The sequence below is a fragment of the Poecilia latipinna genome, unplaced genomic scaffold (assembly GCF_001443285.1).
Source record: "Poecilia latipinna isolate Pla-1442-1.1 unplaced genomic scaffold, P_latipinna-1.0 Scaffold690, whole genome shotgun sequence".
Lineage (NCBI taxonomy): Eukaryota > Metazoa > Chordata > Actinopteri > Cyprinodontiformes > Poeciliidae > Poecilia > Poecilia latipinna.
Window position 1 is genome coordinate 140842 of NW_015113306.1, and position 23044 is coordinate 163885.

The window sequence follows — 23044 nt, forward strand, 5'->3', positions numbered from 1 at the left end:
AGCCACGCTTCTTGTAAACAAGTTTGTTCACTGCAAAAACCAAGTCACACCGAGTATTTTTGGTCCAGTTTCTAATGCAAATATCTTAGTACGCCTGAAATAAGACAAAAATAACTGAAAAATAACTTTCCAGCAAGATACTGGAGCTTGTTTTAAGTTAATAATTCCTTAATATTGATGAAAAAAGTCCTGGTTCCCACTGGAAGATTATTTTCTCTTATGATTTTTTTTTTTCATGTTTTATAAATGAAATAATCTGCCAGTGGAACCAGAACTTTTTCATCAATATTAAAGAACTATTGACTTAAAACAAGCTCCTAATTCTTGCTGAAATTTAGCTGTCTTATTTTAAGTTGACTAAAATATTTGGACCTGAAGTTACACTGCAAAAACACAAAATCTTACCAAGTACTTTTGATCTATTTTCTAGTGCGAATATCTTAGTACACTAAAAATAAGACAAAACTGGCTTGCTTGTATGTTTTCAGCAAGATTTAGGAGTTTGTCTTTAGTAAATAAATCCTCAATATTGATGAAAAGAGTGCTTTTTCCAATGGCAAAATATTTCACTTATAATAAAACAATTTTTCTGCAACTAAAAGGCTTGGTTCTGCCACTGCACTGCAAAAACACAAAATCTTACTGAGTATTCTGGTCTAATTTTTGGTGAAAATAACTTCCTTTACTTGGAATAAGACAAAACTAACATTTAAGAACTCGATTTCTATAAGATAAAGTTTTAAGATATTGATTTATGAGAGAATTATAAATAAGTGAATAATACTGAAGTTCAGCCTTGCAAACCCAAAATCATGCCAAATATATTTGGCCTAGTTTCTAGTGCATACACTGCAGTGCACTTGAAATAAGACAAAACTAACTTACAAGTAATTTTTCGGCATCATATAGGAGCTTATTTTAAGCGAATCCTCTCCAAACTCGTACTGCGGATCATAATTACTGAGACCAAGTTTGTTTTTGAGTAAAAAGTCACTGGAGATTTCTGACCCCACTTTACTATGACAGTAAAATACAACAAAATTAAATAAATAACATACTTGGTAAAAGAAAAACACTTTTCTGTACCAAAAATATATTATTTATCAGACATAAATTTGTGTTTACTTAAACCAAGGACTTTTATTTAAGTCAATAATTCCTTAATTTTGGGGGGGGGGTTTAAGTACTGGTTCCAATTTTTCATATTTCATAATATTTTTCATCAATATTAAGGATTTATTTGCTCAAACCAAGCTCCTATTGCTGAAAAGTTACTTTAATTTAGTTTTATCTTATTTTAAATGTACTAATATATTTACAGAAAATCTTACCAAGTATTTTTGTTCCAGTTTCTAGTGCAAATATCTGAAGTCATTTGAAATAAGACAAAACAAACTTACAAGAAACTTTTCAGCAAGAAAAAGAAGTTTGAGTAAATAATTCCTTAATATTGATGATAAAAAGCTGGTTGAACTGTCAGATTATTTCACTAAGACATTTTATCACGTTATAAGTGAAATAATCTGCTTTTCATCAATATTTAAAAGTTATTTACTTAAAACAACCTACTAAATCTTACTGAAAAGTTTATTGTAATTTAGTTTTATTTTATTTCATGTGTTATAAGACATTTGCAGTAGAAAAAGGACCAAAAATATTTGGTAAGAGTTTGTTTTTTGCAGTGTATGAACTTTCCCAGATCATGATTACGCCACCAAAGAATGTCGCACTTGAAGATATGCGGCGATGCTCAAAAGCAGGTAATGAAAGCACAGCGCTGAGCCAGGTGTGTGTAGGTGCGTGCGTGTGTGTGTGTGTGTGTGTGCGCGTGTGTGTGAAGTGGCCAAGACACTGACCCAGCACAGTTTCAGTTTACCTCAGGGTTTCAAAGCTCCCTGTTTGCACACGTCTTGCATGTGCACTGATCAGACTTGAACGCAGCATGGCAGAAAATGTTACAAAGCTTTGACTGGTTTCCTCTCAGCTGCTGTCTGTTCTTCACAGCTCACTGCCTTTAAATGGGGGAAAAAACAGAAAGTTGGACACGTTGTTCTGCTGAGAAACTGAAAGGATGGTGAATATTTGTGTGTGGCCTCTGTAACAGAAATGATCCAGAATCAACCTAATTGTTGTGTAAAATTAAGAGATGGACACTAAATGAGCTTGTAATTATGCTTTGATACTATGCATGTTTTTATTTTTTTAAGTTGTCTAGTTTGTCATTCAGTGCCTTGACTACTACTGTACTACTTGAACATTGAATAAAGTGGAAAAAAAAAAGTTTTCTGACTTGCAGGTGGATTTAACATAATAAAAATTGCATCATTTAAAAGTTATTACAGAAATGTAACATTAGTCGATACAATCATGTTGGATACTGAAAATCGCCACATGGAGAGTAACTCAAATGACTTGCTAATAGTACATTTTATTTAAAGGCACTTTATTTGTAGAAATCTCAAAGTGCTACAATAAATTAAAACAGCATAAAACAAAGACCATAAAACAGATTTAAACATTAAGCGAATACAAGAAATGCTAAAGAAGCTGTTTTTAAACCTACTTAATCATAGTTATAGAAAGTCACTTGGAAAGAAAAAGTACAAAAAAGTGAACAAAATAAAAATAGCATTTTTACTCCAGAAATCGCAATTTATTTAAAATATGTACATATAATGTACAGTTTATGCACTTTATATTTGGTTGGGGCTCCTTTTTCATATGCTGCATTACTGCAACATGGCATTCTGTGGCTCTACTGCGCGGTGTTAAGGAAGCCAAACTTTCTTTAATGAGGGTGTCCACACATCCTTAAAAAGTTTTAAATTCATGCACCTAAAATTATATCCTTATGTCTCAAATTCGTTTTTATTAAAAAGGTATGTTGGCCTTATATATTTAATCACAGGGCTTAAATTTTGAGATGGCAGGACTATTTAGCCAAGCCAACTATAAGCACTTTCAAAATTGCAAAACTGACCAAAATGCTGAACAGACATCATATAAAACATCACTTTAAAGATGTAATACCCAAATTTTGATTATAGTCTTTTTTTTTCTCGTGATTTTTTTTTTTTTTTTTTGTCAAACGTTTGAATCGCTTCTGCTTTGCTTTCTGCTACTCCAGGCGGTTGAGGCTACCGCTGCTAATATACCTATGCGAGCCGTAGACATTCATATCTGTGTTGCTAACTAGCAAAAGTTCATTAGTAGCTAGTTAGCTAACAAGGGTATCTTAGCAGCTAGTTCCCAGTAACCATTGTTTCTGGTTGCTGCCGTGGAAACAGACGGAGAAAAACTAGCTAGCTAACTAACTAGGTAGCTTGTTTGCGTCCATCATAGTTTAAGTACAGATTTATCGCCAGCTGGCTTGACAACGTTCGCCTCCGCCACTGGCTCACTTCTGTTGCTAACCCAAACGATGCTACATTAGCTCGGTGCTATAGGGCTAAGACTCTTACATTATTTTGTGATAAAAGTCTTAAATAGGTCTGATGTTTGTCATCTTTGCACACGCCATGTTTTCATAAATTGGGGTTTATGGAGGTAAGTTTGCTGAAGCAGGTGTGTTTGGTGCAGGTAGAAAACCCGCTGGAGAATAAAATCAGCCTCTCCATAAAGCTTATCAGCAGAAGGAAGCATGGCGTGCATTTCCTGGTAGACAGCTTTGATACACTCTGGACTTTGTTGTCCTCTGTCTTTAGATTCTGGGATTCTGATTTCTAGAGCAATAAAATAAATTATCTGGAAACAGAAGTTGTTTCTGGTTTCCTTTATAAAAAAATAAAATAAATGAGCGGTAAATTTCCGCTAAAAAAAACTTGGGGAATTTTGAGATCTCAGAATTCTGAGTTGTTTTTCTAGCAAATATTAGACATTTGGAGCTCAGAAATTTCCTTGTTTCTGGAAATTTTCTGAGATTAACATCAAGACGCCATGGGATTTTTTTCACGCACATTTTTGACTTTTGGAGCTCAGAAATTTCTTAGTTTTTTTTCTAGACATTTTCTGAGTTTAATCTTAAAATCTCAAAAGGAGTCTTTTTTTGGTTTGTTTTGTTTTTTTCCATGGCTGGAAAGTTTACATTCCAGCTTCTTTAGAAGAGTCACAGTTTTAATTGAATGACTTAATCTTTCTTATGTTTCAACATATTAAGACGCACAACAATAAAAGTAACTCAGGCTGCGTCACCGCAGCAGAGTGAGGTTTCCTGCATGGTGTCAATGTCTGTTTCCTCATTCATCCGTCAGTCCAGTAAAGGTTATTCCAGCCTAACGCTGCAGCCAGACAGGAATGTGATTCTTCTAGTTTCTTCGGAACTTCCTGAACAGCGTAATTTCACTTGCTGCTGCGGAGGAGGAGGAGGAGGGGGATTTGCTTTCCTGTGCATCTGGGAGTGATGGAGGGAGGAGTCCCTGCAGGTGGGAGCTATAAAGCCAGCGGGCTGAGGATGAGCACCCACAGAAAGCCGAGAAGCAGCCTTCATCATGGGGAACTGGTTTGTCAATAATTGGTTTTCAGCCATCATAATAGTGAGTCCTTATCCAAACTTGTAGCGGAGTTTTACGCACTGATTTTGCGCGTAATTCTGACTGACAAGTGCAGTTTGTATCCTTTCTGAAAGAGATCCGTTTTCTAATGAACACTTTTTGTTTTTGCAGTCGGTCTGGATGGGCCTGAATATCTTCCTCTTTGTCTGGTTTTACTTCGTGTATGAGCAAGGAGAAACGTTTTACTACACCCGTCATTTGCTGGGGGTGAGTAGTGAATACGACCGAAACCGTGATGCTTTTCAGAGAAACTCCTCGCATACTTCGGATTTTTGAAACCTGATCCAAAGAAGCAGAATCAGGGGTAAATTACCTGAGATTTGGAGGCATGATTAAAAAGAGCAAGAGGTGTACAAACTTTTTGTAACAAGTCAGAAGGATTCGCAGGACTAGAACATTTTATCTTTTACTTTTCAGAAATAAACTTATGTACGGCCATTGTAGATGGAATACATTTCCGAAAAAAAAAAAAAAAAAAAAAATTAGATTAATGTAAAAAAAAAAAACATTTGTTTTTTAAACTTTTTAAACTTATTTTTAAAAAACATTTTAAATAAAACAAGTCAATTCATTGTAACAAAAACAGGATTTAGATCTCTCTCTCTCTTTGAAAACACTTCCTGTATTTCGCCAATTTTAATGAATTAATGAATGCTCAAACTGTCTGTGAATCTGAATTTGGTGTTTTCATCATCAATTATCAACATTAAACAGAGTAATAATTTGAGGTAATGTGTATTTGTCCCTCCTGCAGTCTGCCTTGGCCTGGGCCAGAGCTCCTGCAGCCGTCCTGAACTTTAACTGCATGCTGATCCTGCTGCCAGTGTGCAGGAACCTGCTGTCTCTGCTCCGAGGATCCTTCGTGGTAGGACGACGTTTACACACCTAATTTCACACCACAAGCCATATTTACTGACAAAGACTCTAGTAGATTAAATCTGGTGAATATCTCAGCTTTCTCCTTTGAAAATGTAATAAAAGTTGATTTAATGTGCAGAAAAAAATTAAAACTTCAAAAGTAAAAACTTAAAGGTTCAGATAAATAAGGTGGAGAAAGGCCATTAAGAGCTTTAAAATTATAACATTATTTTGAAAATGTAGGAAGTGGGATTTAAAAAGATTTGAAAGCTGGATTTGACAACAAAGGCAATTTGTTTTATTAAAATTAAACTTCTGATCAACCAGCTTTCTGACTGTTTTATTTAACCTAAAACCTGATATCTGTGGTGACAAATAGACCTGTTGCAATAATCAATAACTCAATTAATCACATGATAAAACAAACTCAATAATTTTCATTTGCATAATTTATTGTTTTTCTCTCTTCTCCATTTCTACCAAAAACTGAATAATAAAAATCTTCAGTCTGCTGCTTAGCCCTTTGTTGAAGGACAATTTTGTTTACAGATACTTTATAATTCATTTTAATTGTTGTTTGTTTATTTATTTTCGATATTATAATGTCTTTTAAGTTCCAGGGTTAAATATTCATTAGACTTTAAAGTTTATTAATCTTTGAGAATGTGTTCTTGCATTATACTACTTGAAAATGGTCTCAAAATAACAACATTATAACAACAGTGGGGCGCTTTTGTGCGCAATTTATTTCTATGAAGGGATTATTTGTGTTGAAACACAGCGGATGCGCGCGCAACTCAACTGCAGAAAGAGCCGGGCGGCCGTTAAACGCTCACTGGTTACCATGGTTACCCGCATTCATCTGTCTGTTTTAGCTAACAAGTCGTCAGTCAGCGTACTACAACCGTTTAACACAGCGTGATACAATTAGATACTCTACCAAATTGGCCACATCTGTTAATGAGAGGCGTGTTAACGACCCGTAAACATAAAATGCAGATGAATCGATAAATGACGAGAGAAAATGGCCCAAACGTCGGATATTATTAGCTAGCAATATTGTTCACGAAGAGCTCTCTGAGATATGCGTTCTCCACATTAAGTAGACAAAGTAGGCCACTTCAACACAGCTCCACGCATAGTACTAACAAAGGGAGTATTGATAAGGTTTAAATGGGACAGACTAAATGGGACACTCCTTACAGTGGCATTAAGAGGCCGATGTTGGGCAACTTTGTGGTTTTGTGGAGAATAATGAAATTAAACCTAACATGTTTCTAACCCTGGCTTCCGTCCATGTAACTCTTTCAGCGCTGCAGCAGAACAATGAGGAAACAACTGGACAAAAACTTGACTTTCCACAAGCTGGTGGCTTACATGATCGCCTTGATGACAGGTGAACTCATGCACCCATTTCTAAACTAATCCCACAACTCTGACAGGATTTTTACATTTATTTTGCTCTTTGACAATAAGTTTGACATTTTAAATCTGTTCTAACAATACAATTCCTTTATGTGTTTATGTTGGAGCAATTATGCTTCGAGATGCTTATCTGTCTGATTTTTCCTTGTAAGCATATGAGGAAATAGAAGTGGAAACAATGGTTCTTTGTGGTTGTTTTTAAAACAACATGTTTCCTGATAATTGTCATTTTTGTTCAGAGGTTAGCTGTATGCTAACTAAATTTTGAACCTAAACTTGACGAAGTTGCTATAAAAAGTTGCTTGTTTTTCTATTTTCGGATTTCAGACAAAAGAGAAAGAATACATTTTTTTAAAAACAGTTAAAGTAAAGTTAGAGAAAATGCAGATAGCCTAATGACAAAGTAAAATCCTTGGACCAGTAATAACATCTTCATTTCTGGATAATTCATTTACAATTTCACAATATTACAGATAAAAAAGGCTTAAAATCCTGTAGAGATTTGTTAGCCCTTGTCAGAAGGACATGATATTTTAAATACCTCTGGGTTTTTTGTTGATTCAAACATGTTTAACCTGCAGTTTCTCAGCGTTAGGATCCTTCCTGAGTGCAGGTGGTTCTGCAGACAGCAGAACCAGAACCAGAGCCAGAAACGAAGCGGTGACCTCTCTCCTGTTTGCTCTCACAGCTGTTCATATGATCGCCCACTTACTGAATGTGGAGTGGCTGAACAACAGCAGACAGGGAGTTTACGACAACCTCAGCACCGCTCTGTCCAACCTGGAGGACGACACAGACGATTCAGACCACAGAACCACCTACCTAAACCCGATCCGCAAAAATGACATCGTAAGTCCTGCACTGAAGCCCGCCATGTTTACGTTTCCGATGCAAATAAATACAATTCTGCCACATTTCCCCATAAATTAAATAAAATCTGTACTGATGCATTCAATGTGGCGTTCACGATCAAAGAAAAATCACTTTTCCCACAGGAAACACCAACTTAAATGAAACAAATTAAATAATATTTTTGATTATGTTCCATGGCAAATAGACCAGATTCTTCCATCATAAAGGAGAATATCTTCATTTTTTTCATATCTCAGAAATTTTCTAGAAAAAACATCTACATTTCTGAGTTTGAAAATTTGTTCCAAAATTTCAGAAATTTTTAAATAGATCTCAGAAATTTTCTTGAAATGACATGGACATTTCTGAGTTTCAAAGGTTAAAAATCTGAAACTCAGAAATTTCCATTCTTCTTCTTTTTTAATTTCTGAGATTAATCTCAAAATTTCTGAATTTCTTCTAGAAAATTTTCAGCTTTCCAAAATGAGATGTTTTCTATTTTTTTTAGTAATGTCCTGGTTTCTTTTATAGAAAATTTCTGAGTTTTGTGACAAAAATTTACTCCATTACTTTCTTAACCCTAATCCTAATATTCTGTCATACATAATAAACTGTACGTTTGCTTTCAATTCAGCAAAAAGCATCAGGTCGGTGAAATATTCTCAAATAGGATTAAAGATGTTGCCTCTTGTTCTCTCGCTCTGCCTCAGGATCCGCAGCAAATCCCCACCTACTTTGTCTTCACGTCCATCGCCGGCCTCACCGGCGTCATCATCACTCTGGCGCTCATCCTCATCATCACGTCCTCCATGGAGGTCATCAGGCGCAACTACTTCGAGGTCTTCTGGTACACACACCACCTCTTCATCATCTTCTTCGCCGGTCTCGTCATTCATGGAATCGGGTAGGAGAGCATTTGTTCGCTCTGACGTTCTTCTTCTCCTGCAGCGTTGTTGTTTGTCTCGTCATTTACCCGCCCGTCTCATCTTCAGGTACATCGTCAGGAGGCAGAATAAAGAGTCGTATAAAGAACACAACCCCTTGTTTTGTCAGAACCGCACAGAGGATTGGGGGAAGATTCCTGAGTGTCCCATCCCTCAGTTTGAAGGAGGGCCGGCTCAGGTTTGTGTTTTCTCTCTTCAGTTTCTCCGTCTGATTCTCCTCCCAGTATGAAGAACGTCATCGTTTCTTCCTTTTTCTCTGTAGACCTGGTGGTATGTCATCGGCCCAATGGTTATTTATCTATGCGAGCGTTTGCTGCGCTTCATTCGCTACATGCAGAATGTCCAGTACAGAAAGGTAAAACATCAGTTTAATTATTATTTTTATGTGTTTTCTTGCTGCTGATTGATGTGAGAGCAGGGCCGGCCAAAGCCTTTTTGGGGCCCTGAGCAGTTTTTCATTTGTGGCCTCCCCTACCAACATGTCACCACCAGATGCTTCATCTTTCCTACATTTATTAGCATAATTTGTAATTAGCTTACATCATACCATAGCTCATATGCATACCATTTAAGTATGCATATGATTTTAACTATTTGAAAGTATCATTAAACACTACATTTACAGTAAACAAGGCGACAAGTTAATATCTTATCTTTCCCCAACAGTGGCCACAGTCAACAGCAGGAAAATATTAATATTAAAATATTAACCTACACTGCAAAAACACAAAATGTTACTAAGATTAAACTGACTTGCATAATATTGATTAAAAAGTACTTGTTCTATGGACAGATTATTTTACAAATAACATGAGGAAAATATTTTTGCTTTAAGTGAAATAATCTGCCATAGAACTGGTACTTTTTAAAATCAATGTTAATGAATTATTGGCTTAAAATAAGCTCATGTTTCTTGCTGAAAAGTTACTTATAAGTTTTCTTTTGTCTTATTTCATGTGTACTAAAAATATTTGCACTAGAAACTAGGCAAATATTCTTGGCAAGATTTTATGTTTTTACAGTGTGTTATTTGTGTAACAACTATAAAAATAAAACAGAAATAGTTAATCAATGTGTAATAGCATGTAGTTTGCATTATTCAATGTTATTTTAAATATATTTTATCACACTAGCTTAGCGTAGTGCTGCTCTTGGGCCCCCCCTACTGGTGTGGAGGCCCTAAGCAGCTACTTAAGTCCCATATTCCTTGGGCCGGCTCTGACTGAGAGGTTTTGTTGTTTTTTTGTTGTTTTTTTTTTTGCAGATTGTGATGCGGCCGTCCAAAGTGCTGGAGCTGCAGCTGGTGAAGAAGGGCTTCAAAATGGACGTGGGCCAGTATGTCTTCCTCAACTGCCCGGCCATCTCGCAGCTGGAGTGGCACCCGTTCACCATGACCTCTGCCCCTGAGGAGGACTTCTTCAGCGTCCACATCCGCTCGGCCGGCGACTGGACGGACAAACTCATCGATATCATGCAGAAGCTGCCGGAGGGATCGCAGGGGCCCAAGTAGGTGTTCGCATTACGAACAGTCAGGTTTTCCAGCAAATTTTGTATCTTGTTTTGGTTGTTAGTAGTTTAAGCTGCAGAAACATTGAAAGTGAATAATGATGGGATTTTTACTCCAATCCGATATGAGGCATGTTTGATTTTATTTTCCCACCAAACATTTATTAGTTTCCCTCTTAACTGCCTAAGGCATCAGTAAACATGTTACCTAAAAACAATTTAGAAAAATAAAATAAATATGTACATTAGGTTTTTTTTATTACACTTTTAGAAGCTTTTATGAAACATAAAAATACGGCAGAATATTAGGGTAAAACTAATCAGTCTTATATAATTATGAGGATAAAGTTAGAATATTACGTGACTAAAGTCAAAAGTAATAAAGTTGTAATAACACGACAATAGTCATACAACAATAAAGTCAACATTTTTGAAGATACAGTTGAAATAATAACTCATAATATTACAAGAAGTCATTTTACAAGACGGCAATAAAGTGGTAAAAATACAACAGTCATTATAATTCGAGAATAAAGTCGTAATATTAGGAGAATAAAGTTACAATAATACGATAACTCTTAGCAGCTTTTAGGAAACATGGCGGTATGATGGAGTATTACAGTAAGTCTTTTTTAATTACGAAAATAAAGTCCAAATAATAAAAACGTCACAGTATATTGAGAATAAAGTCATAATCCGACCTTAAAGTTTTATAACGCTAATAAAATTGTACAAGAATAAAATCAAAATAAGAATGTCAGATTATGAGGAAAATCATATTACTGGAAAAAAGTCATAATAATACAAGAATAAACAGGATTTACTGACCTGCCTGCTGTTAATGTTCAACTACTGAGATTGAAGTTTGAACAAATGATTGTTCTTGCTTTCATTTCGACGCATCAGAGTAAAGAGGGCTGAATATGCAACATTTATACTTCTCTGCTTTGTGTTGGTGTTTTTCCTGAAAACCAACACAAACTCACTGTAAGTTGTGACGTTTATTTGTCGACCTGCTGTCCATCTTCAGGATGGGCGTGGACGGGCCTTTCGGGACGGCCAGCGAGGACGTCTTCGACTACGAGGTCAGCATGCTGGTCGGCGCCGGCATCGGCGTCACTCCCTTCGCCTCCATCCTCAAGTCCATCTGGTACAAGTTCAAAGACAACGACCCCAATCTGAAAACCAGAAAGGTGAGCCTGTTCCAGGTTTCGTCACGGTGACAAACTCGAGGCCCGGGGGCCGAATCTGGCCTGCCACAGCCTTTTATGTGGCCCTTCAAGATAAAAGCTATGAGCTTACATATTATTTTATCAATCAAATCAAATTATATTAATCAGTCAGTCTAGTTTTGTGCAAAAATTCACGCAAAATCAAAAGATCCTCACACTGCTTCATGCTAATGCATAATAATGGTCAAAAACATAAAGTTTAAGTGATGCTAACTCCCACCTGCAGGTGGCAGTATTTCCTACTTTTATTATTATCTGTAATCGATACGGGGAGTTACAAAGCAAAATCACACTTACTGTCTGTTTTAAGCGCAAACATTTCTTGCTAATATCTCTAAAGTAGCTCCACAAAATCTGTGATTTTGGTTGCAAAAAAATAAAAATCACAAAAACAATCGTAAAATCCTGGATGGACTGATGAATGCGAGAAGATGTTAGACATTATTTAATTTAAAGCTGCAGCCACCATGTTGTGAAATTATGGAATGAAACAGATAAACTGTGAATAAGTCAAGCTCTCTGCCTTCTCCCAGAAACAACCAATCAGAGCCAGGAGGCGGGTCTTAGCCCTGTCAATCAGCGCTGAGACCCACAGAGTCTGTTGTGAATGCTAAGGCTAGCTAGCACAGCCGCCAATAATAGCGGATAAACGGTTTTCCTGTAACAGTAAGTAGTTTCTCCACCAGTAGCACATTTAGCATCGTATTCATGAGGTTGATTAACAGCTCTCCTCCTGGCTCTGATTGGTTGATTTTGGCATTTCTTAAGATGGCAGTAGTAGCTCAGGGATTAGGTGGAGGAGAGTGATTTTTTTTTTACATTATCTGTCTCACAGCATGATGACAGTTTTAACAAATATGTAAAAAAAACACATCTTTAATAAAAGTGACATAATGCAGCTTTAGAGACGAATTTAAAACAGATATTTCTTTATTTTAACAGTTTGTTAATGGGCTTTACCAACTTATCCAGGCACAATCTTCAACAACATAATAATTACACTCCTATGTAAGAGGGAGCGGTACCATGGTTCTGACACACCTTGCTCTGTTTACTGGTCTCAGATCTATTTCTACTGGTTGTGCCGGGAAACCCACGCCTTCGAGTGGTTCGCCGACCTCCTGAAGGCGCAGGAGAAGGAGATGGAGGAGAGAGGCATGGGGGATTTCCTCACCTACAAGCTGTTTCTGACCGGATGGGACCAGAGCCATGTACGAGTCCAAAGTCCAGATTAGCCGTCACCGTTTCCTCACGAACGCCGCCGTAAACCTTTTTCCTTTTACGGCCATCAGGTGAATTACGTCATGGTGAACGTGGATCGGGAAACGGATGTGGTCACCGGGCTCAAGCAGAAGACTCACTACGGCCGACCCAACTGGGACAAGGAGTTCGAACAAGTCCGCAAAGAGAACCCAACGTAAGGCAGGCGGTTTATTTCATGTCCTCTTTTTGGAAAAACAAACATTTTTATTGCTGAGCGCATTAGGGCCGTTTTAGATGAGGAAAGTAGGGATGAATTTCTGCCAAAACATTCAGAAATGCTGAGATTCATCCCAGAAATGCTCTAGAAAAACTCAAAAAATTTCTGCGCTTGAAAGATTAAAAATGAGCTCTGAGACAAACTAACTTTTTAAGATTAAATCTCAGGAATTTTCTCCAAAAAATAAGAACATTTGAGTTTCAAAATTCAAAAATCTGCTTGTTTTTTTTGGGAGAAAATTTAATCATAAAACGTCTGTTTCAAGTTTTTTATAGAAAATTTCCAAGATTACTCTTAAAATTTCAGATTTTTCTCCAATCTGTTTTTTGACTTGTGGCACTCAGGAATCTTACGGATTTTTCTAGAAAATTTCTGAAATTAATCTTAAGATTTGAGTTTTTTTTCTTGCAAATTCTCCACTTTTGGAAATCAAAGATTTTCAAACTCTTTCTAGAGAATTTCTGAAATTAATCTAAAAACAAATCTGCTTTTCCTGCCAAATTCTGCAGTTCAATTTTCTTGTTTTATCAGGAACATTTCTGAGGTTTTTTGGCAGAAATTTACTCTTTTTAATGTGTTATTTTAAGTTTAACATTGGACTTCAGTCCAAAAATAACAAGGAATAAATTACTTTTGAGTATTAAAAATACAAAGTAATTTAGGGGACCTGCAGGATAAAATGTGATCAATTTTTCTCATGTCCAGATGAGCCATGAAATTATGACCTGAACCTGTTCTGCAGGTGAATTTTATTGGTTGCTGAAGCTGGTTAGGACTGAAATGAACAGATTTGCAGACGTTTAGTTTTGGTTGTCTGCAGGTCCGTGGTGGGAATGTTCCTGTGCGGACCCGAGGCGCTCGGGAAAGTTCTGGAGAAGAAATGCGGGAAATACTCGGATGTGGATCCTCGCAAAACCAAATTTTACTTCAACAAGGAGAACTTCTGAGCCAAGAACAAAACGATTGTTGTTGAGCAGGTGTGACTGAGGGCTGGTTCTGGTTGGGGAGGAGATTCACAGATCGCTAGTGACCGTAAAGACTCACAGCTGGCTGCAGAACCGGCCGGGTGGGTTTGACTTTTAAATCCACTGGAAAGAAAGGAGCTGCTTAGGCCTTAAGCTCAGGATTTGTCATCATGAGTCATGAAGTCAGCTGCAATAAAAGTTTCATTGTTACCATGAAGTGTGAAGCTAAACAAAAATGATGTGCATTTTTAAAAAAAAAACGCAGCTGGTTGTGCTAATTTGGGATAATAATGTGCTGATTTTAATGCTGAACTGAACTATGTAGATCCAAACACAAATGTAGAAAATGTTTAAAACTTTGCAGCTTTTCCTTTTTTAAAAATTACATTTTCTGCTGACTGCTGAAGCTTTGTACATTTTGCCTTTTTAAAGCTGTAAATATGAAAATAAAGTTTACATATCTGTTACAGAAAACAAAGTGTTTCAAATACATGATGTACATCCTTGTCGCCTCTTACTGGTTGAGGAAAGTGGTTTACTGGAACAATAAAAGTTTTCCAGCGTTTCCTGAATGGCTTCTTACTTCTTCCTGACAAGAAAAAGCAGGTAAACAAGGAACCAGGTAGCAAATTAAAGCCGTGGCAGGCAGTGGTATGTCTTCCTGTAAGAGTTTATTCTTTGTTATTTAAAGTATCTTGGATTAAAAATAAGGAGGCATTTTGTGACTTCTTTAGTTTTATTGACAAAACAGTTTTGAGATTTTACAACAGTTTGGTTTAAAGGAAAAAAAAAAAAAACGTGTCCATTTCTGAAGTCATTCGGATCAAAGCTACTCTTCATACAAAAAGGAAACAAAGCTATGATCTCCTACACTGCAAAAACACAAAATATTGCCAAGTACTGTTATCTAGTTTCTAGAGCTGTCTTGAAATAAGATCAAACTGACAAGTAACGTTTTACCAAATAATTCCTTAATATTGATTAAAAGGTGGTGGGTCTACTGGCAGATTATTTACTCATGGGAAAAATGTGACATTCTCTCTTATTTCAAGACATTTTCACTAGAAGCTAGATAAAAATACTTGGTAATATTTTGTGTTTGTGCAGAGCGGCCGGTTTCAGGAAGAGACAGCGGCTCCTGCAGCAGGAACGAGTGAAAACATCGTTGAAATCAGAAAACTCCTTCCTGCTCCAGGCGGGAAGCCGAGGAGGAACTCCGTCTTGGAGAATCACGGAGCGCCAGAGGCGGTTTTCTGAATCTGCTCCTTGAGGATGAGGATGCTCTGCCGCTGCTCCGGCGGCAGCATGGCGATCTGCTCCGGGGTCAGCTGCAGGACCTGCATGATGAGGGCGGCCTGGAAGAGACGGGGCGGCGTTAAGCGGCGCTGGCAGGAAACATCGGCGGCAGCGACGGCATTGATGGACCCACCTTCTCCTGATCCTGAGTGGAGACCTGACTCTGGCCGGGACTGAAGCCTCCTCCTGAGGGCGCGACGCCAGAAATACCCGGACCCTGCAGGACAGCACAGCCTCAGCTCGGTTCACTCACTTCTTCTGCATTTTCCTTCACCTTATAGATCACGTGCATCAAACTCAAGGCCCGGGGGCCAAATCTGGCCCGCCGCAGCTTTTTATGTGGCCCTCTACACTCCAAATTACATCAATGAGTCCCTCCATTTTTTTCACAACTCCTCAAAATTCACATGAAATAAACAAATCCCCACATTTTTTCTGGCTTAATTACAAATTTTTATCAAAATTGGTCAAAAACGTTGGACTTAATTGACTGGATGCCAAGTTATAGTCGGTGATCAATTTGACTAGTGATAAAATGTCACATTTAACATCATACATTAGCACATACACAAAATTTTCTTACAAATATTTCTAATTTGGGTTCATAAAATCTGTGATTTTTTTGTGGTTTCTGATTACAAAAACCAAAAAAACAATGAGAAAATCCAGTCACAGCTGTTCATTAACATGTTAACAGTTTGATGGGTTTTATCAATACATTCTGGCAAACCAGCCCTTTAAGAACATCAAGATTTTTCATCTGGCCCAAAATAAAACTGAGTTTGGCGCCGCTGGTACAGATGCTCACTGACGATGGCCAGCATTGGTTTAGCTGTCAAATCTTAAATAAACGCCTGACATATAAACGAAACACAGAGCTTTGATATACAACGACAAGATGACAAGGTCAGGAAAAAGTTTTAATTAAGGAAAAAAATAATGAGCGAGAGGGAAGTAGTTCAGTCAGTGACAGTTTCTGATCTGGGCGATATGGGCAACTACCCAGGGCGGCATCTGTGGGGGAGGAGCATGAGTGGCAGAAGAATTTGTTTGTAAAATGTGGATTGTTGTGGGTGATGAAGTCAGCTTTAGATGGGAAACAACATTCAGTTAGAAACTAACAAATGGGATTTTACAAAAACTAAAAGGTACTAAAAAGTCGAACCAATTAGGAATCACTCAAAGGCTTTTTGTTTCAACGGTCAAGTCAGAAATGCAAGAAATGTTTGAAAACTAAGAAAATAATACAACTAATTGTGATTTTTATTATTGTGCTAAAAATAAACGTATGTATGCAATATATTACTTATCAATACAGTATAAATTTGTCGGAAAAGGACGTACAAATTATTGTAGATTAAACTTAAATTAGGTTTCCTTAGGAGAAAAATTAACAAATTTATATTTTGATGGTCGACTATTTTTTGTCTGTTTTTAATCAACAAATCCAGTAACTGGATAATAATAATAATAAAAAAATTGTGTACATATTTTTGTTTTCAAGCAAACTTTCTACTTACGATCCAAGTTTGGTTATTAAAAGGCAAATACTTTTATCATGTTGTGAAAGGATTTTAATTTATCACCAAACGAAAGCCTGTGCTGGTGGGTCAAATTTCTAAAACTTTCAAACTGTAGTTGGGGGCCACACAAAAACAACCCAGAGGCCGCAAATGGCCCCCATGCCACACTTTGGACATCCCAGAGTTGGAGGGTAAAACATGCAGAAAGTCTCAGCAGCTGAAAGATGCTTTCAACCAAACAGCAGACGGATTTAAGGCTCTGCCCAGTTACCGGTCTTGCAGGCGGAGGAACGTTTGGACCCATGGCGTGGGAGACCGGGCCCTGCATCCCGGGCACCATGGGAACCCTCTGACCCGCCACCGGCCCGCGAGCGTCCATCGCCCTCGGGTCACGGCCTAAAGGAAACAGGTAAGAAGCTTAGGAGAATATGATGCTGAAACTCAAATCTAAGACTTTTTAAGAGCCTTGTGAATGAAATTTAAGACCTGAAACAGAAACGCAAAAGAAAATCAATAATAAACAAATCGTTTCGGTTGGCAATGATGAAGATGAACATCGTCCAGCCAGCTGGCGATAAATTTACACTTAGCCATGATGGAAGTCAAATATGCTAGTTTTACCCTTAGCAACAAAACAGCATATTAGCAGCTAGTTAGCGGTAGCTGTAGCCACCTCAAGTCGCAGAACACAGCAAAAAGCTTTGCATAACAGTGAAGGCCTGCGAGAAAAAATGAAAACTACATAAAATATGAGATTAAATAATCCTGCCACAACAAAATTTAAGACCTGCGATGTTTAAGGTCAACTCATTTTTAAAATGAATTTAAGACATTTCAAGACTTTTTAAGGAACATGTAGCTCAGTCTACAGCTATAAACTCTGATTTGTTTTTATTTCGTTTTGTTAATTCTTTGCCAGCTGGAGTTGATCTTAGCTCTGTAACAAACATGAATCTGATAAATTTAATCTTCAACAACACGTTTTTCTCCGACTCGTACCTCTGGGTTCCATTGGTGGTCCCCGCGGCTCCATCATCGGCGGCCCTCGTGGATCCACCATCATGGTCCGTGGCTCAGGCATCGGAGGGCCTCTCATTTCGGGTGGCCCGCCTCCCATCTGAGGTCCGCCTCCCATCTGAGGTCCGCCTCCCATCTGAGGTCCGCCTCCCATCTGTGGCCCGCCTCCCATCTGAGGTATATGTACGGGCGGAGCCTGGTGGGGCGGCGGAGCGGCCATGTAGGCCCGGCTAAACGCAAACAGTTCAACCAGATTTACATTTTTGGGTTTGATCATCACCACGTTACAGATTTATGGCTTTAACAAGCAATCGGTGCACCAATCTTTAAAAAGCCCGACCTGCCGGTTACGATTCTGGCCAGTACCACTGCGACCGCGGGACGCTTTCAGGTCGTTTGCGGTTCACACAGGAGATCACATACAAGTCGTTTATATTTGGAAATCTCAACAACCACGAGAAAAAAAGAAAAAAGTGTGTGGCTACGTTCACAAAACTTGTGAACGTTTTCTACCTACTGAATGAAATACAAACATATTTACTTTAAACAGAATCTGAAGATCGTTTCTGAATCGAACCCTAAAAGTCAAATCGTTTGGCACCAAAAGATTCACGTCTCTACTCCATTTTGCTTTCAACCAGCCAGACAAGCTGGACCGAGTCAGAAGAACCAGATGAACAGAACAAAAAGACGACTTCTCAATAGTTTACGATGGAATGGAGCAGAGAGGCGGCGTTATCCAGAACAGTAGAGTGGACAGTACTGCGGCGCTAATTCTGCTAACAGCTGCTGATGTTTCTTACTTGGGGTCGATGACCTCTCCGGTGACAGACAGCAGAGTTCCTCCTCTGGGATCATTGGGTCCATCGCCTAACAGGCCTCTGGGTGGGATACCGCCCGGCCCTACGTTAACAACAACAACAACAACAAAAACATCAATCAAAAGCCAAAACACACGTCATGGGTTTTCTTTGGCAGCGCTGAGTGGGCTGAATTTCCTGGCAGACACACACACCTATAAAAGGTGTTGGCTTTAATGTCAGAACCGAGCCATTTTGGGTCACATTAAACCAGCGACAGGCAGAAAACCTGCAGGATTCTCCAGTCTAAAGCAAAACGTCCCACAGCGAGACGTCTGAACCGATTTCACTCTGACCAACTCAAACACACATAAATGTAACGAATGCCGTCCTATAAATAAAATGTAATCAGGCTGAGTGTTTCTGTTCGACAGCAGCCGGTAGTTTCCCCCTTTCACAGTGATTAATGTTTAAATGCTCCACCACGACTGCAAGATCCTGGAAAATATTAACTGTGCAGGAAAAGAAAAAGCTCTTTGTTTTGTTTTGGAACCGTTGCTCTCAAAGAGAGAAGTATTTAGACGGAAACAAAAGACGAAAGAAGCTGCAGTGTAAACGTAACCTACTCAAGCATGAGTAGCTCTACGTAGATTTACTCAAAAAGTAAAAAGTAAAAAATAGCCATCCAAGAAATTACTCAAGAAAAAAAAAGTATTTGGTAAAAGTCTACTCATATACTGAGTAACAGATCAAAACATCAGTATTTTAATATCTAAAAGATTACATCATCAAACGGACCAAAAATATACAGCTCAGTGGAAATTTGGGAATTTTAAGAACCAAAATGACAATAATTGAAATTAGTAACAAACATAACGAAATCTGGCAAAAGAAAATGTCTCCAAATCAGTTTCTTTGAATAACAAACTGATGAAACTTTAACAAAAACTGCAGGTGTGAGTCTGTGTCTGATGCATGTTAGGTTAAAATATGTTTGTATTTCATTCAGTAGGTAGAAAATCCAGAAATTTTACTCAAGAGTAGAAACACTTCATAATAACAATCAAGTAAAAATAAACCGTAATAAAAATAATACTAATACTAGTTACCACCCAACTCTGATCACATCATGTGCCAACCATCCCCATCACTTGATCATTAATAATAATAATAGCTATTATTATATTTATTTTGAATGTCCTTTTATTCTGCAACATCCCTGCTCCGGTTTTTCAAAATGATCCAATTTTTATTAAAATGCTCAACAAAAGGAAAAGTTTTTCTTACAGACAAACAACAAAGTGAGTCTCAAAAACCACAAACATGGAAACTGATTGGCCTGGATCTGTCAACAAAGAGGCAGAAATTTAAAAAAAAAAATTAAACATCATGCATAAGCAGCAGGTCATGCTGATTAAACTCTTCAGTGAGGAAGTTGCAACTGAGAGGAGAAGCTGCAGCTTTATAAGCTAAAAAAGAAGCAGGAAACTTCTAGAAACTTCTCCTTAAAACAGTTTCAGCAAATAACAGGAAGCTGAACAATTTCCAACAAAGCGGCTCGGTTTTATCCTTTAGAAGAGTCCAGTTGTACAGACAGGCTAATGTTTAGCTAGCAATGCTAACTGCACAAATATAAGGCGGTACAGACAGCTGGGCTGTCACCCTGCATTTATTTATAAATAATAATAGAATCATGTTTAACTGCAGAGCTGGCCTCCTTAACACACCTGAGGATAGACAGAGAGAGAGAGAGAGAGACAAGAAAGAGAGAAAAAGAGAGAAAGAGGCAAAGATAGAGATAGAGAGTGATAAACATACAGTGAGAGATAGATAGATGAGAGGCGTGAGCGGAAAAAATGGAGCAAGAGATCAAATGAACGAGCGAGAAAGAGGTGAGAGAGAAATCAGCTCAGTTGACATCAGCAGGTCAGATTCTTTACAAAAAGTGGAAAAAGGAAATGAGCCAAAAAATCTCTGATTCCGACACAGAGGAGAATTTCATGACGAGAAAACCTCTTCAATTTCTTCACTAAATCAAATTAGTCTGATTTTACAGAAAGAAAAACAAAAGGCAGAAAAGACAAACGCAAATATCACCCAGAGAAACAGCGAGTGTGAAAACCGCACATCAGTAGTTATCGAAGCTTCCTGATCGTCTTTCTTTAGACGTCGGCTGCTTTTCCACACATTTCTCTACCCGATCAGAGCAGCTCATTGTGCATTTTAAAAACAATAAGGAAATTTAATACAATGAGGACAAATTGATTCCATTTCTATTTGCACTAGAAACTAGACCAAAAATACTCTGTGTGTTTTTGCTGTGTGTCCATATATTTTAGCTACAAGTAGGTTTTCTCTGATTCATCTTTTCTGCAAACAGAAACTTTACATTGGAGACCCGATTGTAAGCAGGCCTTTCTAAGCAATAAATCCATTAATCGTATGATAATTTGAATGAGCTCAATAATTTCTGTTTGCATGATGTATTGTTTTTGTCTTTTCTCTATTCCTACCAAAACCTGGATGACAAACGTCTTCAGTCGGGCATTTTGGTCTCAATTAGACTTTTTTTTTTGAAGGACAATTTTGTTAACATAGACTTCATAATTCATTTTATTTGTCGTTTCTGGTGTTTTGTTTATTTATTTTGGATATTTAAAATGCCTTCCAGTTCCAGTGTTAAATGTTCGTTAGAATTCAAAGTTTATTGATCTCTGATCATTTATTGCAATGCTGGAAAACAACAATATTATCATTTATTACAATAACTTCTGGAACAATTTATCGCCCAGCAAAATTTGTTATCGCGACATAATATTGCTGTTATAGACAAATATTTGAGGATGATTGTGAAACTGATGCAAAAGCCCTTGAGTTTCTGACCCGGTATCTTTTCATACCCTGCCTCTCCTTCCTGACGCAGCATTTCTGCACCAGTTATCATCGCAGTCTCGCTCTCAGCTCATGAACAGGCCTGATAATCGCTCTCAGGGTGCAGAGTGAAACAGCGAAAGGCATTAGGAAGAAGCAGGCATGCAAGCAGAAACGGTGGAAATCAAACAGTGAAATCCACAGATTGCCCTGCATGCGGACAGCGTCTGCCCTGCGGAGTCTACTGAGCTGTCAGTGGGGCTGAGGGGTGACAGTGATACCTTGAGGCCGCTCGATAGCGGCGGGTCCGGCTGATCCTGTGGGGGAATTCTGTAGGTTTCCTGAGCCAGCATTAAAGTGAAAAGAACAGGAGACACAGGACTCAAGACAGCGAAGCGGCAATGAGGGGCTCATCACATCGTCGCATGCACATAGAAAAATACAGCGAGGCTTCACTTCAAAATGAAAACGTGTCAAATGTGCCGAAAAGAAAGAATCAATTTTCATATCTGACATTTAGCGACACAACAAAGAGGAAACGAAACTGACCCAGCTGAGAACATTAGCAGGGGCTCTGGTGACACCTAGTGGTCGTAGTGAGTCATGACGGGTGCAAAAGTCAGCTTTAAAAGTATTCTAACTGGAGCTGCAACTAACCATTATTCTATTGACGATTAATTGATTAACCAGTTTTAAAAATTACACATTCTGCAGATTTTTCATTTAACAACTTAACACTTTTCAGATAATATTAGAAAAACATTAAAAGATGCAAATAAATAATTAAATAAATTTTTTACATTAGAAAATAAAGCTAAAATGCAATAACGGCATTGTTTTAGTGAACATTTGATCATTTATAGCAAAAGATCTACAACTAAAAAATACTTCTAGCATCAAAATCAAAAGCTCAGTCCTTTGACTTGACATCAACGCAGTGCAGATGAACTGTGGTTTATTTTTAAAATTAAACAATAATTTAATAGGAAAGATGTTTCCTAAAAGGAGATTTTTGTTTTTATTCATACAGAATTTGAGCGAAAATTATAAGACTAGAGCAGTTCTGGGTAGAACATCTTTACAGATGAAGATTTTTTTTCTTTTATATTAAATCCAAGTGTTTTTATTTTGTATTGTTTTGGTTTAATTCCTGCTCTGAATATTGTTTTTCTTTCAGCTAAGGACATGTTTCAGAGTATTTATACTCCAGCTGATGAATAATCAATTACTAAATTAGTTGACGATTACTTCAAAAATTGATCCGTTATTAATCCAATCGTTTCAGCCTAATTCAGAAAAATGTGCCATCAGAAAAAAGGAAACTTTTCGTTGTAGAATTAAATTCCCATTTAAAATCTTTGCAGATTCATATTTCAGGACTTTTCTGGAAGTTTGTTCCTCCATCGGTTTTCCAGAAACAAAACGCTTCGTGGCTCTTTAAAATAAAAAAATCCTTCCCCGAGTCTTCTAGGTAAAAAAATGTAAGGTTTTGGGCTGAACTCCAAGTACTGAGAAATCGGTCACCTCCACATTAAGGTCTCGATGTGGGGACAAATTTCCAAATCGAGGGAATTCAATCAAATCAGTTTTAACCTTCCTGAGGTCACAGGATCATTTACCGCTTCTAAAAAAAAAAAAGCGGTTTTTTTTTTTTTTTTTTTAAAAATCCAACCTTCAAAACGGGGCCCTAATCCCAACCATTTCCTAATAGGTTTTTATGGCGAT

The 23044-nt window shown here is 37.7% G+C and overlaps 2 protein-coding genes across 5 annotated transcripts in view; one reads left to right on the forward strand and one right to left on the reverse strand.

Annotated features, from left to right (window-relative positions):
• Positions 1–4125: 4125 nt before the first annotated feature.
• On the forward strand, positions 4126–14384 carry nox1 (NADPH oxidase 1). Of its 3 annotated transcripts, none has more exons than XM_015044784.1 (13): positions 4126–4498; positions 4662–4757; positions 5305–5415; positions 6720–6804; positions 7522–7682; positions 8396–8589; positions 8678–8807; positions 8892–8984; positions 9894–10135; positions 11166–11328; positions 12432–12578; positions 12660–12784; positions 13668–14384. In XM_015044784.1, the coding sequence occupies exons 1-13, from the start codon at positions 4400–4402 to the stop codon at positions 13792–13794; spliced, it is 1773 nt and encodes a 590-aa protein (XP_014900270.1). In that variant the 5' UTR covers positions 4126–4399; the 3' UTR covers positions 13795–14384. The 3 variants fall into 3 exon arrangements, with proteins under 3 accessions (XP_014900270.1, XP_014900271.1, XP_014900272.1); XM_015044785.1 differs by having other exon boundaries at positions 4422–4532; XM_015044786.1 differs by lacking the exons at positions 4126–4498; positions 4662–4757; positions 5305–5415 and adding an exon at positions 6266–6519.
• A 145-nt stretch (positions 14385–14529) lies between these two features.
• Positions 14530–23044, reverse strand: part of cstf2 (cleavage stimulation factor, 3' pre-RNA, subunit 2) — a 16708-nt gene continuing 8193 nt past the window's right edge. Inside the window, exons 8-13 of one of the 2 annotated variants that reach the window (XM_015044793.1) lie at positions 21601–21660; positions 18452–18551; positions 17631–17878; positions 16903–17027; positions 15242–15325; positions 14530–15167 (exon numbers count right to left, since the gene is read on the reverse strand). In XM_015044793.1, the coding sequence (XP_014900279.1) occupies positions 15042–15167; positions 15242–15325; positions 16903–17027; positions 17631–17878; positions 18452–18551; positions 21601–21660 (743 nt within the window). In that variant the 3' untranslated portion in view covers positions 14530–15041. The remainder of the gene's footprint in view (positions 15168–15241; positions 15326–16902; positions 17028–17630; positions 17879–18451; positions 18552–21600; positions 21661–23044) is intronic. The other variant, XM_015044794.1, reaches the window with a different exon arrangement.

Excerpts from the sequence above, each read along its gene's own strand:
- nox1 (XM_015044784.1), top strand. The coding sequence starts at position 4,400 with ATGGAGGGAGGAGTCCCTGCAGGTGGGAGCTATAAAGCCAGCGGGCTG. Across the intron at positions 6,805-7,521 it reads CATGATCGCCTTGATGACAG|CTGTTCATATGATCGCCCAC; the intron begins GTGAACTCATGC and ends TTGCTCTCACAG. Across the intron at positions 10,136-11,165 it reads GAGGGATCGCAGGGGCCCAA|GATGGGCGTGGACGGGCCTT; the intron begins GTAGGTGTTCGC and ends GTCCATCTTCAG.